Here is a 14,526-nt window from a genome sequence, read left to right on the forward strand (position 1 = left end):
CTAGGGGCAGTCATCCTCCCTGAAGCATGAGACCACGTACACAGCAACCCTTCTGCCTGGGTGATAATCACTGCCCCCCTGGTCTCTGAGTGCAGGACATGAAGCCATCTCAAGGACAAGAGTGGATCCAACCCAAATGGATTGGGGACTTGGCCAGGACAACTTGGCTGGGAAACAGACTCATCCCCCCCCGAAAATGAAGAGAAAGTGATGCTACTTACAGCCTGCCCATGTCGTCCACTAAAGATCCCACCCTCCTATCTAAAGTAACTAACTATCTGAAATGCCCACCCAAGCCTAAATCTGGCCCCAACCCCAAGCCCTGCCCTAAGTCTATACCTAGCCCCGCCCTAACCCTACACTTAACCCTAACTACTCCTCTATGTAAAAAATAAAAATATACAGAATATATACAGAATATGCAGAGATGTGCACAAAAAACAAAAAAGAAAAATATTAAAACAAAGAACAAAAAATAAAATAAATAAAAGCGTTAAAAGAAAAGAATAAAATAAAATAAAAATAAATCAAATAAATCAAATAAAAGTAATAAATGAAATCAAAATCAAAATAAGAAAACGAAAAAAGAACAATTCACTAATCCTCTGCCTACTCTCCACCAACCGCCACCACCTCCTCTCTCCTCTGACCTCTCCTCACTAACCCACAATGGCCACCTGCAAGTCAGTGGCTTTTAAAGGAGAAGCAAGAGATGTCACAAAGGAGGGCGGGTCCTTGTTGTGGGATGTGAAACACAAGAGCAGTCAAGTACAACATTCCTAGAGTGAACATGTTTACACATGGGGAGTTATGTTTGTCCAGCCAGCAGGTAAACTTCCTGTTTCCTTCTGGGTTGGGACAGACTTCCTCTGCATGTGACTAGAGGTGGATGTGGCCTCACGTGTGCAGGTAATGAGAAAAGCACAGGGCAAGGCAGCCATCTCTCTCTCTTTCACTACATCAGGGGTCTGCAACCCGTGGCTCCGGAGCCGCATGTGGCTCTTTTACAACTTTGCCGCGGCTCCGGGGCGGATACTAGCGAGGGGAGGAGGCGCATTGTGCGCACTGACATTCCCCACTGTGGCGGGCGCTGTACTGGCTGTGACGTCGCATGGGGGCGGTGCGTGCATTAGTCACGCACCGTCCCGACGTCACCTTCCCACCGGCTGTCAGATCGCGGCTCCGGAGATATATTTGTTTTAAATGTCGCAATGGTTTTGCGGCTCCCAGTTTTTTTTCCTTCGGAAACGGGTCCAAGTGGCTCTTTTTGTCTTAAAGGTTGCAGACCCCTGCACTACATGCATCAAAGAAGCAACATCTGCTTAGCCAAAGATGCCCTCTTGGCTCCAGCCAAAAGAGGACAAAGGGACTGTCTTCTTATAGAATAGTTTCCAAGTGTATGTGACTTTTCTAAGCTAAGTCTGCCTTCTGGGATCCGATTGTGTACAGAATGATATGTGAGTAAACCTTTTTATACTTTTGTAGAAGACTGTGTCGTGTCTTATCTTTTATGAGGGAATAAGGGGAAAATACCAGAACAGTTATTATAGAGGCTTTAGCAAGCCTGAACAAACGTATCCGCTGCAAGTTTAAAAGGGGGAATGTCACTCTGCTAAAATTGCAATCTTGTTGACACAAGTTGGAAATGGTATTATCAGACAATATATCCTCTCCTGCATCTCTGAACATTCCCACACTAGTCACCGTGGCAACCGCCCCCCCCCCAGGACCTGGCCCCACCTGGCCCCTCCTGAGTGGTGATGCTCCTCTGTCAGAACTCGGAGGCACCTGCTGTTCCGCCTGCAGCTGGGCTGCATCTTCATTTCACATTCTTCTTCCTGCAGCCCCATTCCCAAAGGGAGACCAGCCCCACGTCCTTCCAAGCAGGCTAGGCATCTCCATAGCGCAGGATTGGACCATCTGCTTGGCATGCAGGTCTTCCGTCCTGGGCGGCATCTTGGGGGGGGGGCTGGGAATGTCCCGCCCTCCGAAACCCTGGAGAGCTGCTGTTGGTCAGTGCAGGCTAATTGAAGAAAGATATTGAGCAGCTGGAAAGTGAGCAGAGGAGGGTGACCAGGATGATGAAGGGTCTGGAAACCAAGCCTTATGAGGAACGGTTGAGGCAGTTAGAAACCAAGGCTGATCCATATTATAGATATGGAAGATAACATCAAAGAGAACTGTGTGTGTAAAAAAAGGGGGGGGAGGGAAACTCTATTTTGCAAAAGGTTTACGATGGAGACTTAGAGCTGACTCTTCCCCATCCTTTATTATTTATGGAGTGAATATTGCAGTTGTATAAGGGATTATTTTTTTGACCAGAATGATCTGGTCATAAGATCTTGGAACGCAGAAATAAAATAATCAACCATCAATTCTAGCACATGGGAGGCCACCTAAATTACCGGTATATAATTTTGTATTTGAACAATAAGTGTTAGTAATTGTATTATAGTTTGGTATCGTTATAATGAGGCTATTATTGGATTGAAATTGAAAATTAATTAAAAAATTATTATTGAATATGTTAGTCCCTTTTCTTGCTTTGCCAGTGCTTGCCATTTGCTAATCAGCATGCAAATCATATCCAATTGCTAATCATTCAATCCGTCATATTTTACTGGATTTTGTGTGAATTACCATATATTCAATTTTCTATTTCCCCTTTTCAATACATTCTGTATTGTTTGTAATTCCATTTCATTTCATCTCATCTCCATTTATCATTTCTATTAAGCTTTGTATTAAGCCCAGAAATTTGTTTCTCTGCAACCCCACCCATTTTGGAGGCTGAAGGGGGGAGGGGCATCAAATTCCCCACAGACTGATGGGGGGACGGGACGCTGTGGATTTGTGCTTTTTATCAGATATGCAGAATGCTCCAGTCTCAAACTCTCTAGCCCAGACACCCCCAAACTCGACCCTCCAGCTGTTTTGGGACTACAATTCCCATCATCCCTGACCACTGGTCCTGTTAGCTAGTCCCAAAACAGCTGGAGGGCCAAGTTTGGGGATGCCTGCTCTAGCCCTACAACTGGCTCTGCCACGATAAATCCATTTGTTTCTAAGGTGCTTGGTGGCTCTCTTTTTCTACATTTGCTGCAGGGGGGGGGGTTTAATAATATCACTACCGTTCTGCACTCTGTGAATTAAGCAGGGGCATGGATTTGCAAGCATTTGTAACTTCTGCCACATAATTTTCAGGTGGAACTCAAATTGGGAGAGAAAAGGGTAAATGCAGCCTGCTCTTTCTATGTGGGTGGCACATTTCGTGGTGCATGCAAGTTTAATGGTGGGCCATAACATTAAAGGCAGACATGTGGAGGACCTGTCTGGCCTAAGCGGGGAAAGGAAACATCAAATTCGCTCAGCAGTGAAACTGACCTCATAGAACCTCTCTGGCATGGGAGCACATGAATTCCAGAGCCATGGGTACATGGGGCACACGAATGCTTCGCAGTCTGTTGTTTTTCTGCATAATTCACATTTGGAAACATGCCCAGTCGCAAAGAGCACATACCTGCTTGTTTCCAAAGGAGCGCTAAAATAAATTAATAAGTCCTCAAGGAGGCAGGCCTGTTCCAGTCCCCACCTCAGATAGTCTCAAAGGGTGAGGAAGCCAGTGCAAATTTATCAACAATTTCAGCAGATGTTGTGTCTAAAGAGTGCAGCAGCTACCTTTGGGCTGACCAAAATTCTGGCACCTTGGCTGAGTGTCCTGGAGCATGCACAGAAATCCTTGATCTCCAAGGAGAATGTAGCATTTCAAAGACCGCAGGGCAAATGTGCTCCTGAGCATATGCAGAATCCTTTTCCTCTGGTGAGGTGTGGGGAGCCTTTGGCCACCTCAGCTCTTGCTAGACTGCAACTCATGTCAACTCCAGCAAGCAGTTCAGCAACATCTAGAGGGCCAGAGGTTCCCCACACCTGAGCTAGAGACTGTGCAGGTATCTGTGGATTCTGGAGTCCCAGAATTCGCCTTAGGGTATATTTTTTCATGGATGTTAGTGACTTCACCTGCCTGATGCTGCATAGGAGGTGACCTAGGATGAGATTGCTGGCAGGTACTCATGCTATGGCCTGGCTGACTTGCTTGCACAGTACTCAGTGTGTAATCTTATCACAGTGAAGAACAGTAGCAACCTCCCCAAATCTCTTGCTAAGCAGCAAAACTCAGAGCACGCCAGGCCCTCCTGTCTTCCACTGCCTCCCGCAGTTTGGTCAGACTCATGTTTGTAGCTTCGAGAACACTGTCCAACCATCTCATCCTCTGTCGTCCCCTTCTCCTTGTGCCCTCCATCTTTCCCAGCATCAGAGTCTTTTCCAGGGAGTCTTCTCTTCTCATGAGGTGGCCAAAGTATTGGAGCCTCAGCTTCACAATCTGTCCTTCCAGTGAGCACTCAGGGCTAATTTCCGTAAGGTTAGTGTACTAAATATTACCGTATTTCTAATTCTAGGTCATTCGCTATTGGAGAAATACCATATATGATTGTAAAAATCTAAAGCAAAAATTATTTAAAAATATGATTTCATTTCTAGATCAGACAGACAAGATTTCTTCTACTATATATTTCTTTCTTTATCATATACACACAAAGCTTCTATTTTTAAACAGGAAATATTTTTGTAATCTAAGGTCTATTATACAAATCCATACAGATGTTCATTTTGTTACAGTTCTCTTAAGTTGTATACAAATTATAAAGATTCCAATATTTTTTATGTTCTGCCATGAGTCTATCATTTACTAAATTCGTGAGGTTTGCCATTACTGCATATTCTGATAATTTCTCTTTCCATGCATCTATCTCAGGACATATGTCAGATTTCCATATGTTAGCCAACACACTCTGGCTGCTCTGGTCATATAACTAAATAGTTCCACTGACGATTTCACAATACAGTAGCTGAAGGAGTCATTCCCAATGGCATAGTTTTGGGGTCCAATGCAAATTTTGCTCTTTTTTTTTTACATTTTTTTCATTTCGAAATGAACTTTCCTCCAAAACTTTTTGATTTTTTCACAGATCCACCATAAATGGAAGAAGGTTCCTTGAGGTCTATGACATTTCCAGCAATGTCCACTCATTTCATTATTCATCTTCTGTATATCTTTCAAAGTTATATAGCATTGAAAGAACATTTTTGTACACTCATACCTCATGTTACGGCCGCTTCAGGTTATGTATTTTCGGGTTGCAGACTGCGGGAAACCTGGAAGTACCGGAACGGGTTACTTCCGGGTTTTGCTGCTCGCGCATGCGCAGAAGCGCCAAATTGCGCCAACGCCTGTGCAGACGCGCAGCTTCAGGATGAGAACGCTGTGGGTTGCGGACATATATCCATCATGGGTTATGTCTGCAACCCAAGGTTCCACTGTACCAATTTTGGTTTAGGGCTTAACTTGCAGTGAATTTTATTCCTTTATTCATAATTGTTCTCATTGTTCCACTGTAAACTGCACTTAAAATTTTTGCATCCATTTTGTCGTATAAGGTTTTGCTTGTTCAGGCTTGGTGTCATATTTGAGTAATAGTTTATAAATTTTACCCAAAAGGTAGACCTCTGTTATGATGGACTCAAATTCTGGCTTTTCACCGATTTAACTGTTTGCCATACAGTCTTTCTTGAATCTGGATATTAGTTGACAGTATGTAAGCAGTTTCATATTTTTTCTCCTCTTTAATAATTCTGCATGTATTTGATCTGTTCTTGAAGATGAACCATATCTTGGTACAATATACAGTCGTACATTCTCCTCTCGGCTCTAATAATAATGATCCAGTGGTGACATTAACAGTGCTGCTAAGGGCATTTTTGTGATTTTTGTGGTGCAACTCATGATTTTTGTGGTGCAGGCTGTGCCTCTGGCTATGATGTGTGTTTTGACTATGAGTTTGGGGTGGTGCAATGCAAAAAGTGTGAGGATCCATGAGGATCCATGCTTTAAAACCATGTTTTTGGGCCATAGAGTTGCCAGGAAGCCGTGAATACGTGATTTTTGTGGTGCAGGTTATGTCCCTGGCTATGATGTGTGATTTGGCAGTGAGTTTGGGGTGGCTCATTGCAAAAAGCGTGAGGATCCATGAGGATCCGTGCTTCAAAACCATGTTTTGGGGACATGGTATGGCCATGAAGCTGTGGATCCGAGTTTTTTGTGGTGCAGGCTATGCCCCTGGCTAGGATGAGTGATTTGATGGTGGGTTTGGGGTGGCCCAGTGCAAAAAGCGTAAGGATCCATGCTTCAAAACCATGTTTTTGGGCCACGGTGTCGCCAGGAAGTTGTGGATCCGTGATTTTTGTTGTGCAGGCTGTGACCATGGCCATGATATTTGATCTGATGGTGACTTTGGGCTGATCTAGTGCAAAAATCATGAGGATCCGTGTTTTTGTGCCATTGCGGTACCACGAAACAGTGGGTGCATGGTTTTTTTAGGTTCTGCCTACAGACACGTGGTGCAGAGTATCATGGTGTTTTTATTTTATTTCACTATAAAAATCATATGAATTCATGAGGATCCATGTTTTTGTGGTGCTGCAGCGTGGCTCAGTGTTGGATCCACGTTTTTTATACTCCAGTCTGTTGGCGTGCTTTCCAGATGTGATTTGACACTGGATTTGTTGGAGTTATTTTTTAAAAGGTGGAGGATCCATGAGGATCCGTGTAGATCCGCCTTTAACCCAGAGCCATCTAGTGCAAAAATCATGAGGAACCGTGTTTTTTAACCATGTTTTTGCGCCATTGCGGCCTCACGAAACAGTGGATGCATGATTTTTTTTGATGCTGCCTACAGACTAGTATCATGGTGGTTTTATTTAATTTGAATGAAAAAATCATATGAACTCATGAGGATCCGTTTAAAATCATTTGGATCCGCCTTTTACCCAGTCCCGCTTAAGGGCTGCTACGCCCTGCTCTTGTGAGTCGCTCGCTGCCCCTTGCAGGAGGCAGCGCAAGCACTAAGAAACACTGGCTGGTTATACGGTTTTTCCCAAACGGGGAAATTTGAAAGATAACATTTTATGAAACGGTTATCATAACGTGGACTTCGAACCCTGTTTGTCACCCTTGCCCGTTTGAGTTCCCTAAATCACTTTTTGAGTTTTATTCTTGGCGATGATGACGATAACACTCGCAATGCTTTAAAGAGAGAGAAAGAGAGAGAGCGCAGTATTGTTCCTTCGTTGCTATTTAACTATTAATTTATAATCATTCTATTTTTGCCGCAAATGATCCCAGTGCAAAGGAATTATGCGTGAATGGCAATAGCCGCCACCCATCCACGCATCTGTTTGTGTACAGGTTTTGTGCTACTATTGTTTTACATTGCCTGTCATGTCAGTATTTAATGGAAGACCCGAACGAACAAATATTTAAAAGAAAAAAGAAAAGCAGCAGCCGCCACTGAACCGTCAGGGAGACCTGGAGGGTAACAGCTTTCCTGGAGCAAGAACTAAGGAAAGCGGCGGCGAAGCAACAACTCCTCCAGCCCGCTGTGCTTTGTGCAATGGGTTTTCTTTTTTAGTAAAAATGAGACAAAATGCAACGGAACAAAAAAAGAAAAAAAGGATGTGTCAGAAGTGGGATTCGAACCCACGCCTCTATACAGAGACCAGAACACCCAACCCCGCTCGCGGGAAGGCAACTCTATGCATCCGCCTTGAGTCTGGCGCCTTAGACCACTCGGCCATCCTGACACTGCGGGGAAGAGGCACGCAAAGGGACTCTCAACCTCGCCGAGGCAATAGGTCTCGGCTTCCCTCGCTCCCGATCCTTTCCTGAACCCACAGACCCCGAGACCCCGAGACCGGCCAGAGGCAGGCCAGCCAAAAGCTACTCTTTCCCACCCACCACTCCCAAAAGAACTGGGGGTGCCGGGCTGGCAATTCTTCCAGCCATACTATATTTCCCAGCATGCTCTTCTCGGAAGGCGGGGGGGGGGCACATGCGCAGGTCGCGTCTTGCACGGCGACGGCCATTGTGCTCTTCACCTGTGCTTGTCAAGGACGCCGGGAGAGGAACTCTGAGGGGCTGAGTCCGATCCAGAGGCTGAGACATGTTTTTTCCTTTGGCAAGGGGAGCTCTGCGCTTCGCGGGTGAGTGTAAAGGGGAAGGTCGGCCCTCCGTCCTCCGCGCGGCGTTGGGTGGCGGCGGACAGAGGCAACCCTCCTCTGACTTCTCCATAGTGGCCGGGGTCTCCCTTGCTAAGGCCGTGCTCGGCGCCGGGGTCTCGCGTTTAGGGCCCTCCTGCCTCGCCATCTGCTATGCTCTGTGCTGCCTGGACGGACCTCACTTGGCAGCGCCAGTTGCTGAGCTGCGAGGGTCCTGCGGGAGGTGGCACCCAGGACTACCTGTATAGGCTGAAGCTCCAAACAGCTATGTTGGTAGAGGTGTGGGGTTTTTTTTGGGGGGGGGGGTGGTGCTGCTAAAGGGAGCCGGTAATGCAGCGCTTTCATGTAGCCAGGATTTATGCTGGGTGCGGGGAGCCGTTATGTTGGGGTGGGGCAGAACCTCAGTTCGTTAAATGGCCATCCCGAGCATCGCACGTGGCGAATAAGATCCAGCTTTGCCGGCTCCCTCTTCTAGAGATGGATGTAAGAGGAGGGCGAGACGGAGACACTGCAGCAGTTTTAATGGAGACGGCGCTTTGCATTGCCAGCTGTAAAGGAGATGATGTATTCTCGTTTTTCCATTGACCCAGGAGAAAGTGGCTTTCTCCGCAACTAGCCCAGGATTGTGTTCATTTACTGGCAGTAGCACTCCAGGGATTCAAGGCAGAGGTCTTTCTCATCCTTACTTGCAGGCACTTGGGATTCCAGCTGTCCTTTATTATTACAAAAGAAGGGTGGTTTAAAACACACAAAAGTACGGTACATAACACTTTCTAAGCGCTGTATTCATTTTAAAAGATGAGATGGCTCCTACATCAAGATAATAACCTAATAGTACAAGGTGACTGGGAAAAGAAGAGGAGAGCAAGCACTGAATTGGCTGCTTATTCACTGGCAAATTGATGGGGTTGCAATTGTCTGTGCCATAATGCATTTTCTGGGAGTCCCAGGTTACCTGGTTGGGGGCAGAGGCCATAGCGCATTTGCCTTTGTTTATGGAGTCCTAGGACAACCAGCAATTAGAGCTTAATAAATAGTAATCTTTCAATTTCATTCTTGTATGGAAAAAGCACAGTAATGTGTGAGGATGCCCCATTGAAAATAAAGATTGTAACTTGATAGGATTGGGTCGTTGAGTATATATTTCTTTCTCTTGGAATTTTAGAGAATGACACATTCAAAGTAGAACTTCTTACCATGCAAACTTTTGAAAGTGATATTTGTTTCAAATGTTGGAGACCTTTGTTGGCCTCCTGTGAAAACATTTTGTATTTGGCAAATTCATCCAGCTACCCTAAACTACTTTAGTAAGTATGTAGGAATTCTGAATAGTGATGTCAGAACAGTAAAATAATTAGAGATTTCATTCTGGTTTCCCCCCCAAAATGTTTACTAATTTTCACAAAATTATAAACCAACCAACCAACCAAACAAACAAACAAACATAAATCATAACCTTATTAAAGTTATACTTATTAACATTGTTAAGCGACTTCTTCGCTTCCCCTTGGTTGGATTAAAATATATATCTTTTTAATGGTTTTCCAAATCAGAGTTCTTATAAACGTACCGGTAACTTAGTCGTTTAACTTCCTTATATCTTTTCAATTTGAAATTAAACATATTAATTCAACACTTAATTTATATAAAATCCTAAGCCAATCTAATTCCTGCAAGCTGTTTCAAATTAATTTTACTTAACAAATTTAACTAACTAATCATTAAATTTAGTCCATTCTTCCTGATACTCCTCCTCCTTCTGGTTGCGGACTCATCTGGTTAGGTCGGCTAGCTCCAAAAAATCCAGCATCTTCATCTGCCATTCTACCACAGTTGGTAATTCTTGCGTTTTCCACTTTTTAGCTAGTAAAATTGGAGCAGCAGTTGTGGCATACAAAAATAATTTAACATCTTTCTTGGGCAATTCCCGACCAATTATTCCAAGAAGAAAGGCTTCTTGTTTCTTTATAAATGTATATTACAACATTTCTTTCTTTCTTTCTTTCTTTCATTAATTTTTATTCATTTTTAAACATATTAATTATCATGCATACCACAACATTTTGCATTTTATACAATCTTTTTGGACTTCCATCAACACCTCTGATGATCCCCCATTTTTATCATTTCTTCTGCATTTCTTAAATTCATATTGCCTTTAATTATCTTAACTAATGTCTCCCTTTTTATCCAGTTAAGCATTAATTCAAATTATTCACCTCACAAAACTTCTTGCAAACCCACAAATGTAATCTGGTCGTCACAATTACTTTTCAAATAGTCCATAAATTTACACCAATCTTCTGTGAATCTCTGGTCCCGCCGTTTCGAATTCTTCCTGTTAGCTTGTCTAATTCTGCATAGACCATCAATTTCATCCTCCAATCTTCTTTCGTCGGTTATTCTTCTTGCTTCTATTTTTGTGCCAATAATATTCTTGCTGCCGTCATTGCATATAAAACAGCTTACAGTCCTTTCTGTTTATATCATCTCCTACAATGCCCAGTAAAAATGCTTCTGGTTTCTTAATAAATGTATATTTCAACATTTTCCCCCCATCTCATTATATATCATTTCCCAGAAGTTTTTCACGTTTTTACATTCCCACCACATATGATAAAATGTTCCTTTTTCTTTACATTTCCAACATTTGTTGCTTACCTTATACATTTTAGCCAATTTAACAGGTGTAATATACCATCTATACATCATTTTCATCACATTTTCTTTTAAAGCATTGCATGCAGTAAACTTTAAGCCTTCCTTCCATAATTTTCCCCAATCGTTCAGCTGTATGTTATACTCAATATCTTTAGCCCAGTGAATCATAACCAACTTTACCTCCTCAGCCTTCAAATGCCATTCAAGCAGCAATTGATACATTTTAGACAAAATTTTATATTTATTGCTTAATATCTCAACTTCAGACTTTGATTTATTTTCATCAAACCCTTTTTCTTTAAAGTCCTGTTTAAACATTTCATTAACCTGACGGTAGTGTAGCCAATCATTTACATATTTAACTTCCTCATATGGTTTCATCTTCCATTTACTTCCTTCTTTTTGTATTAATCTCCCGCAAGTTATCCAATTTCCACACATATTGATCTTTTTCACACTCATTGCTTCTAATGGGGATAACCAATGTGGTGTTTTTCGTTCTAATAGATTTTTATATCTATCCCATATTTCTATTAGAGATCTTTGAAATATGTGGTTTCCAAATCCTTTATGGATTTTTGCTTTATTATGCCATAAATATGCATGCCAACCAAATCTACGTTTTTTCCAATTCATTATAAATCTTTTCTCAGAAGTCTTTTACCTTGGGGCAGGTCCACCACATGTGATAAAAAGTTCCTTCTTTTTCTTTACATTTCCAACATAAGTTATCACAGTTATGATAAATCTTAGCTGGTTTAACAGGGGTCGAATACCATCTATACATCATTTTCATTATATTTTCCTTTAACACAGTACATGCGGTGAACTTAACCCCTTTCTTCCACAGTCTTTCCCAATCGTTAAGCATTATGTTATGTCCTAGATCTCTTGCCCAATCTATCATCGCAGATTTAACTTGTTCATCTTTTGTATGCCACTCCAGCAATAACTTACACATTTTAGACAAATTTTTACCTTTAGTATCCAACAACTCCGTCTCCAACTTAGATTTTTCAGAAGATTTCATTCAGAGCTTTTCAAATTTTTCAGAGATTTCATTCTAAATTCTAATAGCAGGTGTAAATCCAGTGTGTAGTACCCTAAGTGGGGAGCATTAAAAATACAAAAAAAAAAAAAACCTGAGTCAAGTGTTACCGCAACAGATCCAATGGGAATGAGAGGCTGTGAGTTCTGAAATGTGGGTTCTGATGTCTTTCAATAGCTTGGCTATAGAAGAGGCTCTCTTTTCCTGCAGAGAGAGGGACAGAGATAATAAAGTGCAAAGTGTGTGGGTATGGAAATGCATCGGATGGTGGACTTAGTTTCCCATTGATCACAAAGTGGAGTGTGTCTGAACGAGTGGATCCCATTGCAAACAAGTCATGCAACTTCACAATTTGCCAAGTTGTTTTTGTTGCAGCCATATATATACACTGTAATATTCAAATGGTTTGAAAGTACCTGTGGTGGAGGTTGTAGTTCTTTCCTATTTAATGCACAAGTCATCACATAGTAAAAGAGGTTCTTAACTAAAAGGTTTCATCTTGTGTTTTAGCTCGTGGCGTGCAGCGTACTGCGGCAAGACAAGTTCACCACAAACATGGGCCTGATTTTCATGACAAATATGGCAACTTGATTTTACTTGGTGGGGCTCTGTTTTGTGTCTCCATTTGGAGCTATGTAAGTATTTAAGCTTTGCATTTAGCTCTGTCAATTGGAAGTAACAATTCCTTCTGGAAAAGCCATAGGTCAGGCTATATGTGGATGAAAATTAATTAAAAAAAAATTAACAAATGAAAGCATCATCACAGCTCTTTAAGAAATCCCGAGAAATTGTGTAAAATATTTTCCTATTCTGCCATTAAGAAGAAAATACAGTGGTACCTCGGATTACATACGCTTCAGGTTACAGACTCCGCTAACCCAGAAATAGTACCTCGGGTTAAGAACTTGGCTTCAGGATGAGAACAGAAATCGTGCTCCGCCTGCGCAGCGGCAGTGAGAGGCCCCATTAGCTAAAGTGGTGCTTCAGGTTAAGAACAGTTTCAGGTTAAGAATGGACCTCTGGAACGAATTAAGTACTTAACCCGAGGTACCACTGTATGGTTACTCTCATTGATTAGCATCCCGAGGTTGATGTACTGCAGTGGTGGTATGACACTTAAAAGATTTTGCAGGACAGATTTGCCTTTAAAGTGCAACATTAAAAAATAAGTTGCACTAATGGGTTTTTTAATTAAAATTTATAAGCCACTTTTCTGCCAAAGGAGGGCCCTCCGAGCAGCATAATAGTTAAAAGTTCAGGACACAGATTCTGTAATATGAATAATTTTAGCAGCATAAGAGCAGAATCGACAATCCACTTTTTGGCCTCATGAAAACCAGATGAAATGAGGGAAAACAGCTAAGCAACATTTTAAAAATCATATCTCGGTTAGCCTTCACCAGTCAGAGGCAGGCTAATGAGGAAGAGGACAGCTTAGTCTTCAGTAGAAGCTCCACAGTCTGGATGCTGCAACTAAGAAGACTAAGAAGACATGTGTGCCAAATAGATTATAAAGTCTTAGATTGGGAGCTAGATTTAATTAATATATGGTGGTTTAGGTTATTCAGAACTAGGACATCAGTGGAATGAAGAAATAGTAAGCTGCCAGAACTTGAGTTCTGCCTTGACATATTGAAGTTTGGTCTGTGAAAACTGATGTATAACTGGTCCTTAATTTACACAAAACAATTTTACAGTTAAGCTTCATGCCTTCTGTTTGTGTAGCTGGTTGAGTGGTGTTGAGGGTTACACCAAAGTACAGGAAGTTTATAGCTTCAGAGAGACATGTCTCGCTCTCTGAAGAAAACACCTGTCACTGCTTAACAATATATAACACTATGTTGCTATGTACCATATGTATAGAATACCCTTTTTAAAAATTACATTGCATAAATCCAGATCAGAACGCTTCAAGAGAACTTAAGGGGCCATTGGTTATTTTTTCATTGTTTCACTGATGGTATGTGCACATTGTCTCATTACAAAGAGAAAAAATATAATGGGTGTTGCTGAGAAAGGTACAGTGGTGCCCTGCAAGATGAATGCCTCGCAAGACGGAAAACCCGCTAAGCCGCTTATCAGCTGATCCGATCAGCAGATAAGCCGCTAATAGCGCTAATCCGTCAATGGGCTTGCTTCGCAAGACGAAAAAACCGCTAGACGAAGAGAATCACAGAACGGATTCTTTTCGTCTTGCGAGGCACCACTGTACATTCAGCTGGCTTGCCTTTGAGGATCTGGCTTAAAACTTCTAAGAGAAAGTTGTAGTTGCAGCTGTTGGAAAGTAAGATTTCACTGTGCTTGACTGTTGATTCTTTACTGTTACTTGCAGGTTGTAACACAAACAGGGATAGAATGGAATTTGTCTCCTGTTGGTCGAATTACCCCAAAAGAATGGAGAGAGGAGTAGAGATGCTGTGTTAAATCCTCTGCTGAAAAGTTGGGAGCAGCCATGGGTTCGCTGGAGCTTTTATTGGAATATACTAATACTATGCCTGTAGAGGGCACAGTTATCTGTGATTTAATAAATGCATTTAAACATTAAAATTATTGGCTTTGTTCCATTAATTTTGTCCCTTATAGCTAGGTAGAAAAGAGTACTTTGGTAGTACAGATTACTAAACTGAATTGTTAAAATGTATTGTGCCAGTAGAGTATTGTGCTTATGAAACTAAAAAAGAGCCAGTCCCAAAACAATTGGAGGC

The 14,526-nt window shown here is 42.1% G+C and overlaps 1 protein-coding gene across 1 annotated transcript; it reads left to right on the plus strand.

Annotated features, from left to right (window-relative positions):
• The first annotated feature begins 7,936 nt into the window (after window positions 1-7,936).
• On the plus strand, window positions 7,937-14,368 carry COX7B (cytochrome c oxidase subunit 7B). Its single transcript, XM_083484880.1, has 3 exons — window positions 7,937-8,097; window positions 12,332-12,456; window positions 14,154-14,368. The coding sequence occupies exons 1-3, from the start codon at window positions 8,058-8,060 to the stop codon at window positions 14,229-14,231; spliced, it is 243 nt and encodes an 80-aa protein (XP_083341006.1). The 5' UTR covers window positions 7,937-8,057; the 3' UTR covers window positions 14,232-14,368.
• Window positions 14,369-14,526: the final 158 nt, after the last annotated feature.

The sequence above is a fragment of the Podarcis liolepis genome (genome assembly GCF_965112155.1).
Source record: "Podarcis liolepis genome assembly, chromosome: Z".
NCBI classification, from domain to species: Eukaryota; Metazoa; Chordata; class Lepidosauria; order Squamata; family Lacertidae; genus Podarcis; species Podarcis liolepis.

What these genes read in the sequence shown, in the direction of transcription:
- COX7B (XM_083484880.1), top strand. Translation starts at nt 8,058, where the DNA reads ATGTTTTTTCCTTTGGCAAGGGGAGCTCTGCGCTTCGCGG. An exon ending in GGGAGCTCTGCGCTTCGCGG is followed by an intron (nt 8,098 to 12,331) that starts GTGAGTGTAAAG and finishes CTTGTGTTTTAG; the next exon opens with CTCGTGGCGTGCAGCGTACT. An exon ending in GTGTCTCCATTTGGAGCTAT is followed by an intron (nt 12,457 to 14,153) that starts GTAAGTATTTAA and finishes TGTTACTTGCAG; the next exon opens with GTTGTAACACAAACAGGGAT.